At 33.9% G+C, this 19,127-nt stretch overlaps 2 protein-coding genes and 1 long non-coding RNA gene across 3 annotated transcripts; 1 reads left to right on the forward strand and 2 right to left on the reverse strand.

The window, feature by feature from the left end:
• Nucleotides 1-1,219: 1,219 nt before the first annotated feature.
• LOC145003211 (protein EMSY-LIKE 3-like) lies at nucleotides 1,220-5,503 on the forward strand. Its single transcript, XM_078962339.1, has 11 exons — nucleotides 1,220-1,451; nucleotides 1,546-1,636; nucleotides 2,281-2,489; nucleotides 2,593-2,702; nucleotides 2,770-2,956; nucleotides 3,025-3,204; nucleotides 4,286-4,354; nucleotides 4,438-4,707; nucleotides 4,844-4,912; nucleotides 4,991-5,054; nucleotides 5,287-5,503. The coding sequence occupies exons 2-11, from the start codon at nucleotides 1,609-1,611 to the stop codon at nucleotides 5,361-5,363; spliced, it is 1,263 nt and encodes a 420-aa protein (XP_078818465.1). The 5' UTR covers nucleotides 1,220-1,451; nucleotides 1,546-1,608; the 3' UTR covers nucleotides 5,364-5,503.
• Nucleotides 5,342-6,312, reverse strand: LOC145003213 (uncharacterized). The gene is made up of 2 exons (XR_013661892.1): nucleotides 6,077-6,312; nucleotides 5,342-5,615 (listed from the first exon to the last, which is right to left on the reverse strand). It is a non-coding gene; the product is annotated as an uncharacterized LOC145003213 (long non-coding RNA).
• Nucleotides 6,313-6,928: 616 nt separating this feature from the next.
• On the reverse strand, nucleotides 6,929-10,105 carry LOC145003212 (enoyl-[acyl-carrier-protein] reductase [NADH], chloroplastic-like). The gene is made up of 13 exons (XM_078962340.1): nucleotides 9,982-10,105; nucleotides 9,224-9,522; nucleotides 8,990-9,099; nucleotides 8,838-8,893; nucleotides 8,679-8,763; nucleotides 8,542-8,589; nucleotides 8,374-8,448; nucleotides 8,175-8,286; nucleotides 8,043-8,094; nucleotides 7,918-7,969; nucleotides 7,753-7,810; nucleotides 7,321-7,419; nucleotides 6,929-7,244 (listed from the first exon to the last, which is right to left on the reverse strand). Exons 2-13 carry the CDS (start codon nucleotides 9,498-9,500, stop codon nucleotides 7,090-7,092), a joined length of 1,179 nt encoding a protein of 392 aa, XP_078818466.1. The 5' UTR covers nucleotides 9,501-9,522; nucleotides 9,982-10,105; the 3' UTR covers nucleotides 6,929-7,089.
• Nucleotides 10,106-19,127: the final 9,022 nt, after the last annotated feature.

Genomic DNA, 19,127 nt, shown 5'->3' on the forward strand with positions numbered 1-19,127 from the left:
TTGGGGGGTTTATGGTCGTAATCTCCTAAGGAGGTGGTTTCTCTCATGTTTAAAGTCCCTAACACAATGGTGGATGGTTCTAGACATTATTCCAAGGTTTAGGAGGTGTTTAAAGGGCATTTTAACACCTTAAAAGGTGTTTACGGACTTAGAAGGGGGGTTTACGGTCCAAGCATGTTATTGGGCCGTAAACTCATGTTAATCACCATATGTTAAGATTTTGGTGTTCTAAGTACATTCATGTAAGCCCCTAAGTCATATCTAAGCTCCAGAAGTGGGTTGGTAGGGTTTTGGGGCTCCAAAACCCCATTTAAGGGTGTTTACGGTTTGGGATAGTTCCTGGGCCATAAACACATGTTCTTGGTCCTTTTGAGTGATTTAAACACGAATTTGAAAGCTAAACATGCTACACTATCAGTTAGGATGAATTTCTTACCAAATTGGAGCTTGAAAGGGGTGGTTTTGGATCAAAACTTGGATTTGTAGAGAGAGAGAGAGAGTAGTGAGAGAGAGTGAAAAAGCTTCAAATGAAGTTCTTTCACCTTTATATATGGTTAGAGTTGGAGACTCGGTGGAAATCTACCCGATACTGACGTTAAACGAGGCTTATGGTCGTACCCGATTTAGTTGTCGTAATCCACGTGGTGGAAACTTAAAAATTTTCCAAATAAAATTTTAGGGCGTTTTCACTTGTTTCAAATGGATTTGGACACTCACGAGGTCAAACTAAAAGTTTTAATTAATATGACCTAATTCAAAATGTTAACAAAATAATTCACGGGTTGTCACATTACGTCTAGTGAATCTCATAAAGTAATTAATATCAGCAGGAGATGATGTGAGATTTGCTGTAAATGAGTAAATGAAAAATGAATAAGGAGGATAACCAACTGTTGTATTTGTTCTCATTTGGTTCATTTTTATTTTATTTTTATACTCAATATACCATCGAACTTGTTGTTTGTGTTCACTATAACCCTTTGGCCGACTATCACAGATCAAAAGCCGGTCAAAAGGGTTATGGTGAACACAAACAAAAAGTTCGATGTAATATTGAGTATAAAAAAAAGAAACTAAATGAAAACAAATCCAACAATTCCTTACCATCAAGAGCCATTTTCCCAAATTAAAAACACCACCAAACATTTTTGTATCAAAAGACAGGGACCATTTTTGCAATTTTGTAAAAAAAGTAAATAAAATTGTTACGACGTTCACTTCTTCGAGCTGACGACGACGTTTCATCATTGTTCTCTACTTCCAACACTCGAAGTCCCAAAGCTCTCTCTCTCCTCCGGAGAAGCACCGGTCGCTGGTGCTGCCGTCCACTGCACCTCCTCTACCACCACCACCCACCTCACTTCTTCCCACTTTCACTTCTTTCACACGCATAGTCTGAAACTGACGCATACACACTACTTTCGTTTACTCTTCTCCATCTGAGCATAGAGGTACGACAAAATTCCTTTGAACTTACTTTCTTATCATTTTATTTTCTCGATTCGCTTGTAATGTTTAAAATTTCCTTGATTTGCCCTCTTATAGTACAACTTGTAGTACCGTGTCATCTTTTGTGTGCCAAATTGTTCATGAAACTTTCGCTCGACCATGGAATACGGGCTTTCAGACAGCAGTGGTGAGTAATCATTCTTCAAGATCTGTATACGCACATACACACACCTAATTATGTTATTAACACTCCACCCCTTCTGACGATAAAAACCCCTTTCCTGTTTTTGCGTCTTAATGGGTGAGCAAACAAAAGATTTATTATAATTTCCGTTTGTTAACTTCTTGATTTGTTCGTGTTAAGATTTGAAATTTAGGATTCTTTCTCCAGATTTAAAGTTTGAACAGATTGTGGAGTTCAAGATTCATGATTGACTTTTTAGGGTTTAGGGTTTGATTTAACAGCAGTTTAGGGTTCCAAGTATATTTGTGTGTAATCTGTTACTAATAAAGTTATCATGAAAACGAATATCAAGAAATATGAAGATCTGCAAACACATTCTGATAAAAACAAACATCCAAACAGTTATAGATCACACACAGATTACAGATTTTGCTTCATTGTCTAGAAACACAAAAGAAACTGCTTTTTAACAAATAAATACATTAATGATTGGAAGAACATCAAAGTAACCATAAGTCCATACTCCAAGAACAAAACGAAGAAAATAATCTTTAGGCAAATCTTAGTCAAAATGTCATACATATATGCATATACAGTCACAATTCACAAATGATAATGCCTAAATTTTCTTTATGATAATATTTTAGGAACAGATGATGATCTTCCTCCTCCACATCAGAACAAATTCCGAAGTGGTGGGCCCGGGGGTAGTTCTGGAAACGGAAGAACAATGGCTGTAGGCCCCGTCCTTCCTAGAATTCAAAATGACATGGAGACACAAATCCACCTTATAGAACAAGAAGCATACACCTCAGTTCTTCGTGCCTTTAAAGCTCAATCTGATGCTATCACTTGGGTATCATTTTCTTGAAAACACACACTTCACAGAATGGAATCAGTGATTCCATTCCATTTAAGTGATTGAATTTAATTTAACCTTTTTCTTTTTTCTTCTATAGGAGATGGAAACTTTGATAACGGATCTTAGGAAGGAGCTGAGAGTATCAGATGAAGAACACAGAATACTTCTATCAAGAGTAAATGGCGATGACATCATCAAGAGAATCAGGTACACATTTTTCATCAAATAATCACATATGATTATATGACTTTATATCAACTGAAATCATTCATAGGGAATGGAGGAAAACTAATGGAGTTCAACTTCAACCTGCATCATCATCACAAAAGAAACAAAAAACATCCCAATCTGGACCTTCTTCATCCTTAGCTCCACCACCTCACCACCCAATGCCGCCATCTTCATCAGCCATGAATCGCGGTGGTTCTGGTTCAGGATTGAGGGGAAAGAAGCCACAATCTGTAAGATCAAGCTTCACAAATCTTTTCTTTTTCTTTTAATGTTAACATAATGATGAATTGTTTTGCAGTTTGGATCTTCAAGTTTCAACAGCAGGGATCAGGTGGGGAAGAAGGGTGGTGGTTATAATGGAAATGGTGTTGATGAAGACAAGAGCTCAGATCCTCTGATTGGAAGGAAGGTTTGGACAAGATGGCCTGAAGATAGTAACTTTTATGAGGCTGTTATAACAGATTTCAACCCTGTTGAGGTATAATAAATATAAATATATAAATAATATATCAATCAATATTCAGTATGTATGTTGATTTGTGATGAGAGTTTGAATTTAAACTAGGCCTAAATGCTATAAATATTGACTTACTTTAACTTATTTAATGGCTTAATTACATAATAAAATGCCCTATATATTTGTCTTTTTTGGATTAAACCTCAATATATATATATATATATATATATATATATATATATATATATATATATATACATATATTCTAAAAACACCTTTACATTTTCCATTTTTTAGGGTTAATCTCATAAAAGACCTTATATTTTGTGTGTGTGTGTGTTTTCGGATTAAACCTCAAGTTTATGTTTCGCCTGAAAAAGACCTTGTATTTTTTCATTTTTTCTGATCTGGCCCTTTTAGTTGGTTTTTTCCAAAAAAAAATTGTGAAATGTGGGTTTTTTTTTGAGAAAAACTAAAAAAGTTGAGGGTTAATTTGGAAGCATTTAGAAGGTTGAGGTTTTTTCAGAAAAATGAAAAAATACAAGGTCTTTTTCAGGCGAAAAATAAACTTGAGGTTTAATCCAGAACACACACACACACACACACAAAATATAAGGTCTTTTATGAGATTAACCTTTTTTTTTTATTTGACTTTGACCCTTATATTTTCCTTTTTTCCGGATTATACCGCAATATTTTTTTTCTAAAAAAAACACTTACATCTTTGTAAAACTGGAAGATTACTGGTAAACATGCTAAAAGGGCTAAATCAAAAAAATAAAAATAAAAATAAAATATAGAAAATGATAAATCTGGAGAAAAAAACCAATATATAATATTGATATAGGGTCTTTCATGTAATTAATCCTCACTTAATTCCATATCTTTCCACTACATCATTATATATATTTTTTCTTATTAGTTAAATTGTACTTTGAAAAATCTACCCAATTGCAACATTTTATAAAAATCACCAAATTATATCATTGAATATTGCTTTATATGTGCATCACATTGCTATGATCAAGTAGTTTTTTTTTTGTTCAAATCAATGAAAGTACATTATCATTTCTTGCATTTAACCCTTTTGAAATATTCACAGGGGCGTCATGCTTTGGTATACGATGCAAATACACCAAATGAAGCTTGGGAATGGGTCAATCTTCGAGAGGTTAGTTAGTGGTGGGGCCACTGTGTACCTGATTTACATCAGTCTTTTTTACTTTGTAGCATTTAATTATTATTTTTGGATAGATATCTCCGAATGATATTCGTTGGAAATGGGAGGAAGTTGGAGCATCTCATAGAGGCGGCGGCCGAAGTGGGACCGGGCGGGGGAACAAAAATCCTCTGGCGGCAGCTCGTGGCGAGACAGCTGGCGGTGGGTCCGGAAGGGGTAGAGTGGTCTCCAAGGGTCATTCCAAGAAAGAATCACAACCTCAACCACCTCCATTACAAAAAGGTGTTCCAAAAAGGGCTTTGAATGATATCGAGTTGCTTCACACAGATACCCTTGTTAAAGAGGTATCTCCTTTTTCTTTTCTTTTCTTTAGGGGTAAGAAGATTGCAACTAGTTTGACTTTTGACTTGAGTTTTGACTAATTGACCCAATTTGGCCCTTTTTATTTATAGTAGCAATAAATTTCCGTTTGATCAACAGATGGATAAAGTGTTCAGTTCAAGCAATGCGGATCCAATGGACATTGAGAAAGCTAGAAAAGTGCTTAAAGTAAGAAACTATTTGTCTATTCCAATTTTAATCGACTATTTGCTAATGCTTTAATATTTAAATATATAATTAAATTAGGAGCATGAAGAAGCCCTTGTGGATGCTATTGCAAAGCTTGAAGGCGCCTCAGATGGTGAAAGTGGTAATAAATGAAATGACCAAATAGTTTGCTGTTAATTGTTATTATTGTATAATTTAATTCAATCACCAGTATATGTAAATAATCAGCACATGTTGGCTAAATAGTTAAATATATGTTTTTTTTAGTATTCATGAATCCAAATGCCATGAAATTACACAAAATCATATCCAAATCTTGATATCTTTCATTGATGTTCTGATTGTGTGTTTGGTTTGATGTTTGTATAAATCAGAACAAGTGCAAAAGCAATCAGTTAGAAAACATGAAGGAGGTGAGGCTGTAGAAGATCTTCAAACAAATGGGGCTTAAATTTAACTATCTCTTGTATTCTGTACAATATATATATCATATACATTTTGTGATTAGCTGTTTAATTCAATCCTTGTAATCTAATTTATCTTGTGTATTTAATAATCTTTCTCAGTAATTTCACTTTTGCTTTTTTCTTATCATGGTTTTTACTACAAATTTATCCCATATGATACGGTTGTTTTGTGTATCTTCAATCTTGTATGTGGTATTGACTCATTTGCCCCCACCATATGCTTCAATAAATGAAACCTGTTCAGAAACAAAAACGTAACAGATAACATTAAAATAATAATAATAATAATTAGGATTTTGGGGTTATGGATGATTATATTTATATGCGATTTCAGAAACTTATGAGAAAACATGTAACCTTTTCGTTATTCATAGATCTGAATGAATCTGAGCTGTAGTTAAATATTCTATATCGAAATCCAAAGGAACAAAGTAATAGCTCTATTGATTGATCCATTTTCCGACGATAAATCAATTAACTTTTCACAATTATGAAAGCTCCCCAACAATATTCGAGATTCCTAACAACAATATGATATTGGAATAGCTTTCATGATCCTGACAACGATCTATGACCCTAATTAAAGATTAAGCCTTCACAGGATTAATTCAAAAAAAAAAAAAAAAAACCCAAAATGTAAAAAAGAAAAAAGAAACTGAAGGATTTGGTTATAAAGTTCGAAGAAAACGGTGGGTACCTGTAGATAGATGAATCCAGAAAGAATTAAGATCATCTGTTCTTCAGCGGAGAGATTCTGGGATATGTTCATTTGTCAACAATTTCAATCATACAAAACTAATCTTATAATAATTTCCAATTTTCATGTTCCTCGTATGTTTTCAGGTATATGAGAGAGAGAGAGAGAGAGAGAGACGTTGGGTAGAAGAGCAAATAGATTGGGTGATGAGTAGAAGACCTAATAGTAAGATAATATTGATGTATAATGTAGGCCCTAGTGGGCTTTCTCATTGCTATATAATATAATCCGCCGAAATCGAAATTGGATTTCATTGAAGTCCATATTCGTTTTTCAGAATTTTAATTGTGCAATTTAACAACTTATCACCTTATAACTATATAAAACAACTTATTAAACAAATCAAACTTAAGTATATCGTAAACTAGTGAAAAGTTAAATTTTGATACGAATTATTTTTCAGGACAACTGGACAACAAAATAATATATATATTTTTTTCTGAGGGCAAGGTATTTAATATTAAAAACTTATCCCTTGTACATTCAAAATATAAACTTTTGTTGATGCTTTCGTTTTATTTCTCAATAATTTTTTCATGGTTTAGGTCTCAATATTATTATTGTTGTTATTTTTTGGGGTCTTTATTTTGTAAAAAGGACCATTTTTGATCAATCTTCATTTCCCTTTTCAAAAAACCTTAAAAAAAAATCAATTTCAACAAAAATCCCAAAAATCAAAAAATTCAAACTTAATAGACCGATTGGAAGTAATCATCACCATTTTCTTTGCATCAACAAGATTTGCACTTTATACACTATGAACGACCTAAATCAACTAAAAACACAAGAACATGTACTTCTCTCTCTTAATTAAAACTCAAACTCTTCAAACTTTTACACAAGTTTTGTCCATATTCCACATCTTTTACATACCAATTAAATTGTCATTAAATCTACAAGCCGAATCTTCAAAACTTTATTCTCAACACATATACATAATACAATTGCCAATACTAATGCTCACTTGTTGGAATATTAAGATCTTTAAACAATGGACTATCAACCCCCACACCCATTGCATTCAACCCATTATCAACATATATAAGAGCACCCGTGATGGCAGAAGCCAATGGTGATGCAAGAAAAGCCGCCGTGTTCCCCACCTCATCTGTCAGTTCATTTCTCAAAATTCAAAAACACGTCCCAACAATAGGGGTATAATAGTAATTTCAAATAGTTTTTACCCGCAAATAGCTCTTTTTGTAAAGGAGCATTTGCAAAAGAGTAGCTTATCATTGTATCTATAAAACCAATTGCCTTTGCAGCACGACTTCCAAGTGGACCTGAAACATGTCATTTAGATACAGTCAAAACAAAACAGAACAGAACAAAACAACACAGAATAGGACAAGACAAGATGTTATCAGTCTCAGTCCTAGTCCCAGTCAAATGCATAACACAACGGCCTAGTATTGTGTTTGACTTTCATTTGACTGGGACTGGGACTAGGACTGATGTCATTGAGACAAAAATTCAGACATCAGTCCCACTCAAATACATAACATGACGGCCTAAAACTGTGTTTGACTGGGACTGAGACTAATGTCGATGGGACAAAAAATCTCTCATGTGTGCAAAAGACGTAAATGCCCTCATGAAACAAGTGATAAAATCACCTGCGGAGATGGTGTTGACTCTAATTTTATGTTTTCTTCCGGCTTCAAAAGCAAGGACCTAAATAAAACAAATATATAAAATTGACATGATTAATGATTTAATAACAATGTTTTTATTTTGTAGTGTAGAAGATTTAATTATTTAAAGATGAGAAGAAAGCTTACTTTTGTGTCACTCTCAAGTGCAGCTTTTGCTGAACTCATCCCTCCACCATATCTGTTATGTATAGAATGAATATGTATAAGAATGAAACATAATTTAAAAAAAAAAAAGAATAAAAAAAATGTACCCTGGAATGATCCTCTCAGAAGCAATGTATGTAAGAGAAATTGAAGAACCACCTATGAAATTCAAATTGTTAACTTATAATATATATAATTTTAATACATATACTAATAACAAAAATGATGACATGGCATACCAGGGTTCATGATTGGAAGGAAATGCTTGAGTAAAGAAACATATGAATAGCTTGATGCAGATACTGCTGCTAGATAACCTTTTCTTGATGTCTCCAATAGAGGCTTAGTAACCTAATAAAAAATTTAATCAAATTTTTAATAACAAAAAAATGGTGTATATTACTATATTTAATATATTCATGTTCATGAATAACAAACCTCTGGTCCATTAGCAAGTGAATGCACCAAAATATCAATACTACCAAAATCTTTCTTTACTAATTCTGCAACTTCCTGAATTTCTCAAAAAAAAAAAAAAAAAAAAAAATCAATAATTGAATAAACAAAATGAAATGCATAAAAAATGACAATAGTGTGAGTATATACCTGTACAGTCCAATTACTTGCTCCTGCATAACGTTTATTTGCTTTAATCTGCATGAATAAAGTCATTTATTTATACGTCTATAAAATATTTAAATAATTAATACTTTATTTATTATCACAATTATATGTATGATTACATCTTCAGGTACATCTTCAGGGTTATCAAACACAGCATCTAATGGATAAACTTTAGTAATCTCCATTAAAGATCCATCTGGCAAACTGAAATATTAACATAAGTGAAAATGAAATATTGAGATTATGAAAATGTAGAAAAAGATGTGTTGAAGACTTACACACGAGATGAATCGAATTTCCCTCGTCTTAGACTCATTTCAAATATGTTTAAAGCCTATTTTAAAAGGTGAATAAAGAAAAGAGAGATTAATAGCCAATAGGGGCAATAATGTCCAGAGTTGGATAAAAGTGATAATTCTACTTTACTTACAGGCACCCATGTTCCAACAAGAATTTCAGCACCTGCTGCAGCTAAAGATTTTGCAATAGCCCAACCATATCCATTGTCATCAGCAACACCAGCAATGAATGCCCTTTTACCTTTAAGTAAAAATATTTACTTAGTAACACATTGTATTAAATCTATCTAAAGACAACAACACCCCTGTTTGTGAATTTTGTATCAAGAAAACAGATAAAGATGAGGATCAAAACAAATTCAAACCTTTCAAATCAATCGATAGCTGGGATGTGGATTTGGTTTCAGAAGCTTCAGACATTGATCTTGTAACAAACTTACGAATCCTTGGATGATTAATTGTGAAGCTTTGATTAGAATTTAACATGGATGAAAGATGAGAAGAGCTTGTAAGCTTAGATGATAAAGCTCTATCGGATTCTTGCACAAAACTTGCCATGGTAACCCCAAGATTTCTTTGAGTAAGAAGAACAGAGGGTCTCGTGAAAGTTATTTGTAGGGCAGAAGCACCAATCGCCATCATTTTTAGTGTATGAAATGGAAATCTATCAAGGAAAAGAGAACAGAAGTTAGAAAAGTATCATTTGGTAAAATGTGGTTTGGATCACATTACTAATTTCACATGCTTTAGCTAGCTAGAGCACTTGGATATGGAACTTGCTATATACAGTCTAAGAGGATTACGATAATGTGACCTAACTAAAGCTTTCAACTCCGAAATTCAACAAGGTAAAGTCGAATTTCTACAATCATCTAGTACAACATAAATTTTATGTTCCTTTTATAAATTATTCAACAAAATCTGTAAATCGTGGCACTATGTAGCAGAAAACCAAGCTCGTATAGGAGGAATGTGTGATTAAGTATATACATTACAACTGGAACAAAATTCTGGCTCAAATTGTTCATATCCAAACATAATTACATCCAGAAAACCTGAATTTCAACAAAAATAGGCTAGAATTGCATTTCTGTGTGCATGAAAGAGAGCAAGTGAAGCTTACTATGCGACAGGAGGCGCCAAAGCTCAAAGGTGGATCTGTGTCTGTCGCTTGCTGTGTGGGTGAGTCGTGACTCGTGAGATAGTGGAACTGGAAAGGGTTGATTTTACATGGGCCATGATTGGGCTTTTGAAAGATTTGTTTACCACGGGGTGTTTGGGATACTTTTTAAATTAAAAAATACTTTTTTTGAAGTTTTAAAATATTTTTGTATAACTTTTGAGGGGATAAAAAAAAAGACAAAAGTTGTTAAAAGTCATAATTCCTAACTTCTTAATTTTTTTTTTCTTCTCAAAAAGCTAATTCAAAATTACCCAAACAACTCTTTTACACTTTTAACTTTTTGAAAAAACCAAAAATCATTTAAAAAGGAAAACCAAACACCATTTTACCATGAATAGATCATTCTGAGTTCTGGTCTGTTTTCTTCTTTTCTCTTTTATATACTCGGATGTGTGTTTCTTTTATCGGTCTAGACCATTTCGATCTTACAATTAATATAATACTAATAGAGGCTAGGGGATAACTACTTTCTTAATCTCAACCAATAAATTATCTCAACTTTCAATCTTGTCCATTTTAATTGCCTATTTACAGTTTTTCATGAGTTTTCTCTTCCAACTCCATAGGCTCCCACAACCTTCTCTCCGATACTCCACAGGCTCCCACGACTTTTTATCCGGCTGTACATCTCCCTCTTCTTCGTTTCTCATCTCTTTCCCATGATATGAAGGTTGAAACTTCCGATGATATGATGGCATGTGTTGGTGCCTAAATGGAGAGAAAGGATGTTGTGGTGCGTATGCGTATAGAAGTGGTCATGAAGCACTACAAAAAAAATGTCAATTAGTGACCAAAATGATATGGTCACCGACAATAGAATGAATCGTCACTAAATGATTTAGTGACGAAAATTCCAGTCGTCACTTTTCGTCACTATAGGTCCGTCACAAAACCAATTTAGTGACCAAATATAAATATAGTCACTAAACAGTGACTAAAATATACTCGTCATTAAATCTGTGACGACCCACTTCGTCACTAAATGTTGTCACTAACCAATTAAAGTTGTCACTATTTTATCTACTTAGTGATAAATAAAAGTCGTCACTGTTTAATCTGATTAGTGACCATAGAAAGTGGTCACTGTTTAATCTGATTAGTGACTACAAAAAGTGGTCGCTGTTTAATCTGATACTGACTATACCATGTCATCACTAATTTATCCTATTAGACACAAAAATGGGTCAATAAATAAGAAATTATTGAAATATTAAATGTTATTTTTAATATGAAATATAACAATATCCAATTAGACAAAAGAAAAAGCAATCCAATAAATTTTTACAATACAACAATAACCAAATAAATCTTCACATTTAAAATATCAAAATTAAATGTCAATTAAAAAATGCATACATTTTATCTAATATTTCAAACAACAAACATATAAAGATCAACCGGATGAAGTTCATTTAATCTGATACTGACTATACCATGTCATCACTAATTTATCCTATTAGACACAAAAATGGGTCAATAAATAAGAAATTATTGAAATATTAAATGTTATTTTTAATATGAAATATAACAATATCCAATTAGACAAAAGAAAAAGCAATCCAATAAATTTTTACAATACAACAATAACCAAATAAATCTTCACATTTAAAATATCAAAATTAAATGTCAATTAAAAAAATGCATACATTTTATCTAATATTTCAAACAACAAACATATAAAGATCAACCGGATGAAGTTCATTTAATAAGAAAAGTAAGTTCAATTCATCAATGCAATTGAGATAAACGTGAAAGTTCAATCGTCATAAATTCCATTTTCTTAGTTTGCTCCTCTCGATATTTGATTTGCTCTTCTTAAAATTGTAGTTGCTCTTCTTTAATTACACGAATTTCCTCCTCCAAGGCTTTTGATTTTTCCTTTTCTAATTCCACTTCCATTTGTAAATTTTCCAATTACACGAATTGTAGTTTTTTCATACATATTTCAACCGACGAACAAGAAGAAGAAGCTTCTTCATTTAACAATTCATTATGCATAACAAAACAATTTACATTAGAAGTAAAACAAAAATTATTAATAAATATGTCAAGATATTAAAAATACCCAAATTTCTCCGACCTTCTCATTGATCATTTGATTTTTTCTTTTTCGAAGAATGTCCAATCTTGTAAGGTTCAATGAATGATACTTCTTCTTCATTGATGAACTCTTTCTTTTTCCATTGATGAATTTCAGTCTGTTGGAAATTGTGTACCTGAAGAGCATTAAAGATTACAAAATGTCCAACATACCCTTCAGCCATCTTCCAATATAATAATTTAACTTTTATGAAAATATGATGAAGAATAACAATTTTAGAATTTGACCTGTAGAAGGATTCGACACCGACCCTTAAGCATATGGAATCTTTCATCAAATTGGATGCTATTGCTAGGCGTTGACTAGTCAACACCTTCACCTATCACAACATGTATAGTTATCATTGCAACCTGTATTATATCAGCTGCATATCCCTACAAAAACACCTGCGGTTTATAAATTAATATAAATTACTAAAATGAGAAAATAAAATATTTTTAAATATTGTACCTGACAAATGGAATTCACAGCCTATCTCTGAGCTTTTGATTTTTCTTCACTATTTCCAAACTTAACTTTTGCCAAAAACCGCTTCCTTCCCATCAAAGTTTCGACATAACTATATAACAAATACCATTAACATATGTTAAATTAATTAGTAAACAAATAAATAATAAATTATTGATTATATCTTACCCTTTTTTATGGCAGATTGCAACAACGTTTTTAAGCCAAGAAGCAACACTAGGGAAAGATATTTTGAAACTATGAATTTTGTCTCTAGCATCGTCTGGACCACATTCCAGCTGTTCAGCAAATGAATTTGCACCTATACTTCTTTTTCCTGAACATTTTGCAGTGATCATGTTGAACACATCACCAAGAGGCTTTGTCAGAAGATCAATCAGTGATTGGTCTTTAGAAAAATGAGTCATTAATCTTAGTTCTATCTGAGAATAATCTGCAGTTACTAATAACCAGTTTTCCTGCATGAAATATATATATATATATATATATATATATATATATATATATATATATATACCCTTTATATTTTATACATTAACAAATTGAATAACTTGTAATATTCATAATAAAATAAATATTGACCTGAGTTGGAATGAAGAAATCACAAGGATTTACTTTGTAGAGTTCCATGTTTGAATCATCGCCTTCTTTTTCATTGCTATCAATCTTGAATTCAACCATATGCTCGACACACTAGAAGAAATATTTATAAGAAAAACAAAAAAGAAAAAGGAAGAAAATAAGAAGAAGAGAAGATATTAACCTGAAGATTGGGATCCTCCATGGATAACCTTTCTGTTACTGTTGAAGTTTTGAGCCGATGTCCATGAAGGGTATATCTTTGAGTCTTCATAGATAACTTAGAAAGTGAACAAATTGAACCCAATGTACAGTTTAAAACCTTGACTAATGCCCGGTGTTCTTTAATAATAGGAACAATAGGATGCTCAAACCTTAAAAACAAAGTAATAACAAACAATCATCATCTCTTCATCTAATAAGTTGTTACGCTAAAAAAAATGCACCTTAATAATTCTAAAGAATGTTTGTCAGTACTAGGGTGTTGTTTCCCTTTATACCATTCCCGAACTGGCAGTTTTAATCTGTTGACATGTACAAAGAAAACCTCGTACCCGCCAATTTATAAGCTTAGCTTTTAAGAGATCTCAGTTTTTTATCAATCACAAGACGTGATTGTATACAACCCTCCATGTCAACACCTATTACGGAAACTTCCATATCAGAAAGAACATTCACTAATGTCATCTCGATCGTTCTAACGGTTCTAGAAGCTTCTCGGATGTTAGTAACTTCAAGAGAACTGATGATGTTGAAGGTCATCACTAGCCCAATAGAATCATGTTATTGTCTAGAAGAAGTTAGCATGTTCTAGAATGATCTGGAAGATTCTAGAACATTATGGAATACGATGGATGAGTGTTGAAGATGCCGGAAGATTCTAGAATACTCTAGAACGAGATGGAAGACCCTGGAAGGCTATGGAACATTCTAGAACACTATGGAAGACACAAGAATGTCTATACTTATCTAGGACATTATAGAACATTCTAGAAACATATAAAAGCTTGTAATAGATATAGAATATTGTAGATAGTTCTAGAATAGCCATGAATGTATGTAGATCTAGAAACTTCCTATAAGGAGGTGGAAACACCTATAAATAGGTGTGGAGCTCATTTGCTCCAAACAATCCAACATCTAAGTATCCAAGAAAGCAAAGTGTGTAGTAGTCTCACAAAGTGTAAGTTCTCCTTAAGTGTCTTAATAAAAGTCTTGTTGTTTCCCATATAAAAGAGTCGTGTTCAACAATCTGGTATCAGAGAAAGGTTTCTTGATAGTGAGAACGAGTGATTCTCGTTGTATCGTGAGTAGTTTGTGACTCTGCAAGTTTAGTGTCGAAACTAGCTTGTTTGGTATTACCGAGGTACTGCCAACACGATGGGTGATCTCCAAGTCGTCGGAGGAATCAAGAAACTCAACAACAATAACTACAAAACGTGGGAAACATGTATGAAGTCCTACTTACATGGACAAGATCTATGGGAGGTTGTTGGTGGAAGCGAAACTACGCCACCAGAGGAAAACATTAATGGTGCTTTGCGCAGATGGAAAATCAAAGCAGGCAAAGCAATGTTTGCCTTGAAGACCACAATCGAAGAAGAGATGTTGGAGCATATTCGGGATGAGAACACCCCGAAAGAAGCTTGGGACACGTTTGTGATTCTTTTCTCAAAGAAGAATGATACGAGACTACAACTTTTGGAGAACGAGCTATTATCAACCTCACAACGTGACATGACGATTGCTCAATATTTCCACAAGGTCAAGTCAATATGTCGGGAGATTACTGAACTAGATCCGCAATCCGTCATTGCAGAAGCTCAAATGAAGAGGATCATTATCCATGGACTAAGGCCGGAATATAGAAGCTTTGTTACTGCTGTACAAGGATGGCCCGTTCAACCATCACTTGTAGAGTTTGAAAATTTGTTGGCCAACCAAGAATCTATGGCTAAGCAAATGGGAGGCATCACGCTGAAGAGTGAAGAAGAAGCACTCTACACAAGTAAAAGTCGGAGGAATTTCAAGCCACCTTCTAAAGAAGGATACAAAAATGCTGACAAAGGGAAGAGTCAACCAGGAACCTCACAACCATGGAGATCTCAAAAGACCGACAATAAGAGTTCTTGGGGGAGGAGGTTCGAAGGCAACTGCAACAACTGTGGAAAGTGGGGCCACATGTCCAAGGATTGTTGGTCAAAGAAAAAGTCTGTGGAAAGTAATGTAGTAACTTCCAAAAAGGAAGTAGATGATGAATGGGATGCTGAGGCACTATGCACTATAGAAGAGAATAAGACTAAAAGAAGAAGGCTAATGTTCGTGGATGCCAGGGTAAATGGGGGATACACCAAGGCATTGGTAGATACAGGTGCATCCTATAATTTCCTTGCGAAAGATGAAGCTAAAAAGTTAGGCATCAAATACACCAAAAATCCAGGCCGGTTGAAAGTCATCAACTCTTTATCCAAGCCTATCATTGGTGTTGCATATGGAGTACCTCTTAAGATAGCAGAATGGGAAGGCACCATAGACTTGACAGTGGTGCATATGGATGACTATCGTATGGTATTAGGAATAGATTTCCTAGACAACGTACGACCCTGTTCATTTGAGAGAGATGATACCATACGTATCACTAAGGGTTCAATAATTCACATTGTACCCTTGAAGAGAAATAGGATTGGATCCCAAATCCTATCAACTATGCAACTCGACAAAGGTCTCAAGAAGAGTGAGGAAAAGTTTATGACAGCCTTGAAGGAGGAAATTGTTCCCTCAAAGATGGACATTCCGAAGGAGAAGAAGAACATAATGTCACTAGGGTTACATAAAAACTCGCATCTTAGACGAAAAGTGGAACATGTGATGGAGAAACCTAATAAGGCGAATAAGAAGAAAAACACATTAATTCGTAAGAGCAAAGTAAAATCTCTCAACCAAGCAAAATCTAAACGAGATGATCAGATCAATAAGGGATCACGTCATAACATGTTAATATTACAGGAATTTTCCAGGGCTTGTAAAAGGGACACCCCACATGCTTACAAGTTCTCCAACGGGAGGCATAAGAAACTATATAAGAGCGTTCATCGGGGTCACGGACAATATTATGGTGCAACAAAAGGCAACCACGAATGTCGTTGTCAACTATGGAAACAATATACGAAGCAACGACTGTAACAACTAAGGAAAAACAAAACATGTGGAAGAGAAAAAGTTCTCAAGGAAGAAGTCAATATGAAACATATCAAGACTAATGACCAAGTAGCAAATGGAGTTCATAAAGGGTTAAGTACTGACAAATATGAGGGCTTTAATTATCAGCTCAACATGGTACAACGAATAGGGGCTAGTGCTGAGGGGGGGTGTTGAAGGTCATCACTAGCCCAATAGAATCATGTTATTGTCTAGAAGAAGTTAGCATGTTCTAGAATGATCTGGAAGATTCTAGAACATTATGGAATACGATGGAGGAGTGTTGAAGATGCCGGAAGATTCTAGAATACTCTAGAACGAGATGGAAGACCCTGGAAGGCTATGGAACATTCTAGAACACTATGGAAGACACAAGAATGTCTATACTTATCTAGGACATTATAGAACATTCTAGAAACATATAAAAGCTTGTAATAGATATAGAATATTGTAGATAGTTCTAGAATAGCCATGAATGTATGTAGATCTAGAAACTTCCTATAAGGAGGTGGAAACACCTATAAATAGGTGTGGAGCTCATTTGCTCCAAACAATCCAACATCTAAGTATCCAAGAAAGCAAAGTGTGTAGTAGTCTCACAAAGTGTAAGTTCTCCTTAAGTGTCTTAATAAAAGTCTTGTTGTTTCCCATATAAAAGAGTCGTGTTCAACAGATGAGAAAGCTCTTGTTTGAGTTGCGCGCGTACAACAACCGTTGTCGGCAATCGAGTTGAATTCAGATCTTTTTGTGAAGTGAATGTCAAAAAAGAATTCATTTGCGGTTACAATCGCAATCAGCTAGAATTCGAAAACAATCAATAAGGTTTCAGAATTTAGAAACAATCTGAAATTGATTTACAATCCAAGAACAAATGAATAATCAACTGATCAAATATGAAGTCTTAACAAAAATTAGAACTAGAAAGTTATGAATTGAAGCTATGTAGAGTTGAAGATCATTCGACAATCAGGTATCAACAAAAATCAGAAAGAGTGATGAACCGATGATATGCAGACTTCACAAAAATCAGAACAAATTACTCAGCAAAACATAAGTCAACAATTACAACTTTACAGAAAGCAAAAGAAACTCAACTAATTGTAGAAATCGATTGAGGACCAACAAGTGATTCAGTTGTGGTAGAACGTAGAGAAATCGATTTGACAACTTCAGAAAAATGAGAGAGAGAGAGAGAGAGAGAGCTCACCGATTATGAACCAACAGAGATGATATACTCAGATACAACCAATCCTGCAGGAAACTTTAGGAAGAAACTTGCAGCGGAACTATATGTGCAATAAGTCGAACAAGATGCAGACCCATAGTAGAAATCCACTCTCAATTCATGTGAGCATTTCATCGAACAACTGCTGTGCACATGCTATTGAATGCGGAAGAAGATGAACTGCAGTCCCTAGATGCTGAAAATATAAGTCGAAGGGCAATAGATGAATACACAACTCGGAAGAGGAGAAGGAGCGCATCAAGTGATTCCATATAGTCTATGTAAGCTATGTAATCATATTTCCTGGTATCAGGAAGCCGATTGATTAGCAATTGAACAATTGATTAGTAAGAAAGCTATGTATGCGGCATGAGAGCGATAGATGGCCGGAGCGGAGAAAAGAGTATATGTTTGACTTCGATTGGAGAACAGAGGTGCGTCGATGGGAGGGTATGAAGCAACGATGGATTGACGACGTTCGTTCCAAACTGCCGATCGTTGGTGTGTCGATTTAGGGCAAACTGTAAAGAGAGATTCATCGGGATAATCAATTTGATGGTGGCAGAGGCGATCCGGAGGGGATGTCAGGAGATGGAGCGGGGAAAACACTGGTTAATGGATCGTAAAAAGGTCCGATTTGTATTCATTTTTATTACGTGGAAAAAGGCTTTTATATAAAAATATATTCATCAAATTAACTCACAACTGTCTAGTTATTTAAAAACTCTTTGCAAAATTATGTGTAAAAAGAAAACATTGTCATTTTCAAAAATAAAAAATATTAATTAAAAATATTTTAATTTTTATTAAATGAAAATTATATATATAGAGTCTGTGACCACTAATTTATTGTCACTAATTTTTTTTACATGTAATTCATCAATGAAGATTAATTTATAGTCACTAATTGTTTTTTTTACTTGTAATTCAATAGTGACCACTATTGAGTGGTCACTAATTGTTTTTCCCCGTTTAATTAGTTTTCAATAACAAAAGAGTAAGGCTGTTGTTTTGAATAAGAGTAGTCAATGATCATTATTTTTGGTCACTAAACCTCCAATACAGTGACCATTATTTTTGTCACTAAGCATCTAACACAGTGACCGTTATTCTTAGTCATTGTATAGTTAACATAGTGACCATTATTTTTAGTCACTAAATAGTTGTTATGATATGAAACAAAAGTAGTTTAATTTATTCACGGTTTAGTGACTTAGTTAGTGACCACCACATAAAATTGGTCATTAAAATTTTGGGATTACCAAAATTCAGTGACCACTTAATTTCCGGTGACTAAAAGATGCTTTCGGTGACAAAATTTTAGATCATCACTAAAAATTAGTCACTAATAAAGACTTTTCTTGTAGTGAAGGTAGTTCGGTGGTGTGTATGTGTGTCTAAATAGAGACATATGGTTAGTGGCAGTGGTGGTGGGGAAGGTTGGTAGCGATGATGGTTATGGCCAACGATTGAGGATTTTATACAAAATGTAATTAGTGTTGGTGAGAAAGAGCG

The sequence above is a fragment of the Lactuca saligna genome, chromosome 6 (assembly GCF_052625555.1).
Source record: "Lactuca saligna cultivar CGN05327 chromosome 6, ASM5262555v1, whole genome shotgun sequence".
NCBI lineage: Eukaryota > Viridiplantae > Streptophyta > Magnoliopsida > Asterales > Asteraceae > Lactuca > Lactuca saligna.

Bases quoted from the DNA above. Each gene is read 5' to 3' on its own strand.
- LOC145003211 (XM_078962339.1), top strand. From the start codon at position 1,609: ATGGAATACGGGCTTTCAGACAGCAGTG. The intron at 3,205-4,285 runs GTATAATAAATA...AAATATTCACAG, and splicing joins CAGATTTCAACCCTGTTGAG to GGGCGTCATGCTTTGGTATA. The intron at 4,355-4,437 runs GTTAGTTAGTGG...ATTTTTGGATAG, and splicing joins AATGGGTCAATCTTCGAGAG to ATATCTCCGAATGATATTCG.
- LOC145003212 (XM_078962340.1), bottom strand. From the start codon at position 9,500: ATGATGGCGATTGGTGCTTCTGCCCTACAAATAACTTTCACGAGACCC. The intron at 8,449-8,541 runs GTATATACTCAC...TGAGAAATTCAG, and splicing joins CAAGTAATTGGACTGTACAG to GAAGTTGCAGAATTAGTAAA. The intron at 7,970-8,042 runs GTACATTTTTTT...TATACATAACAG, and splicing joins TCTGAGAGGATCATTCCAGG to ATATGGTGGAGGGATGAGTT.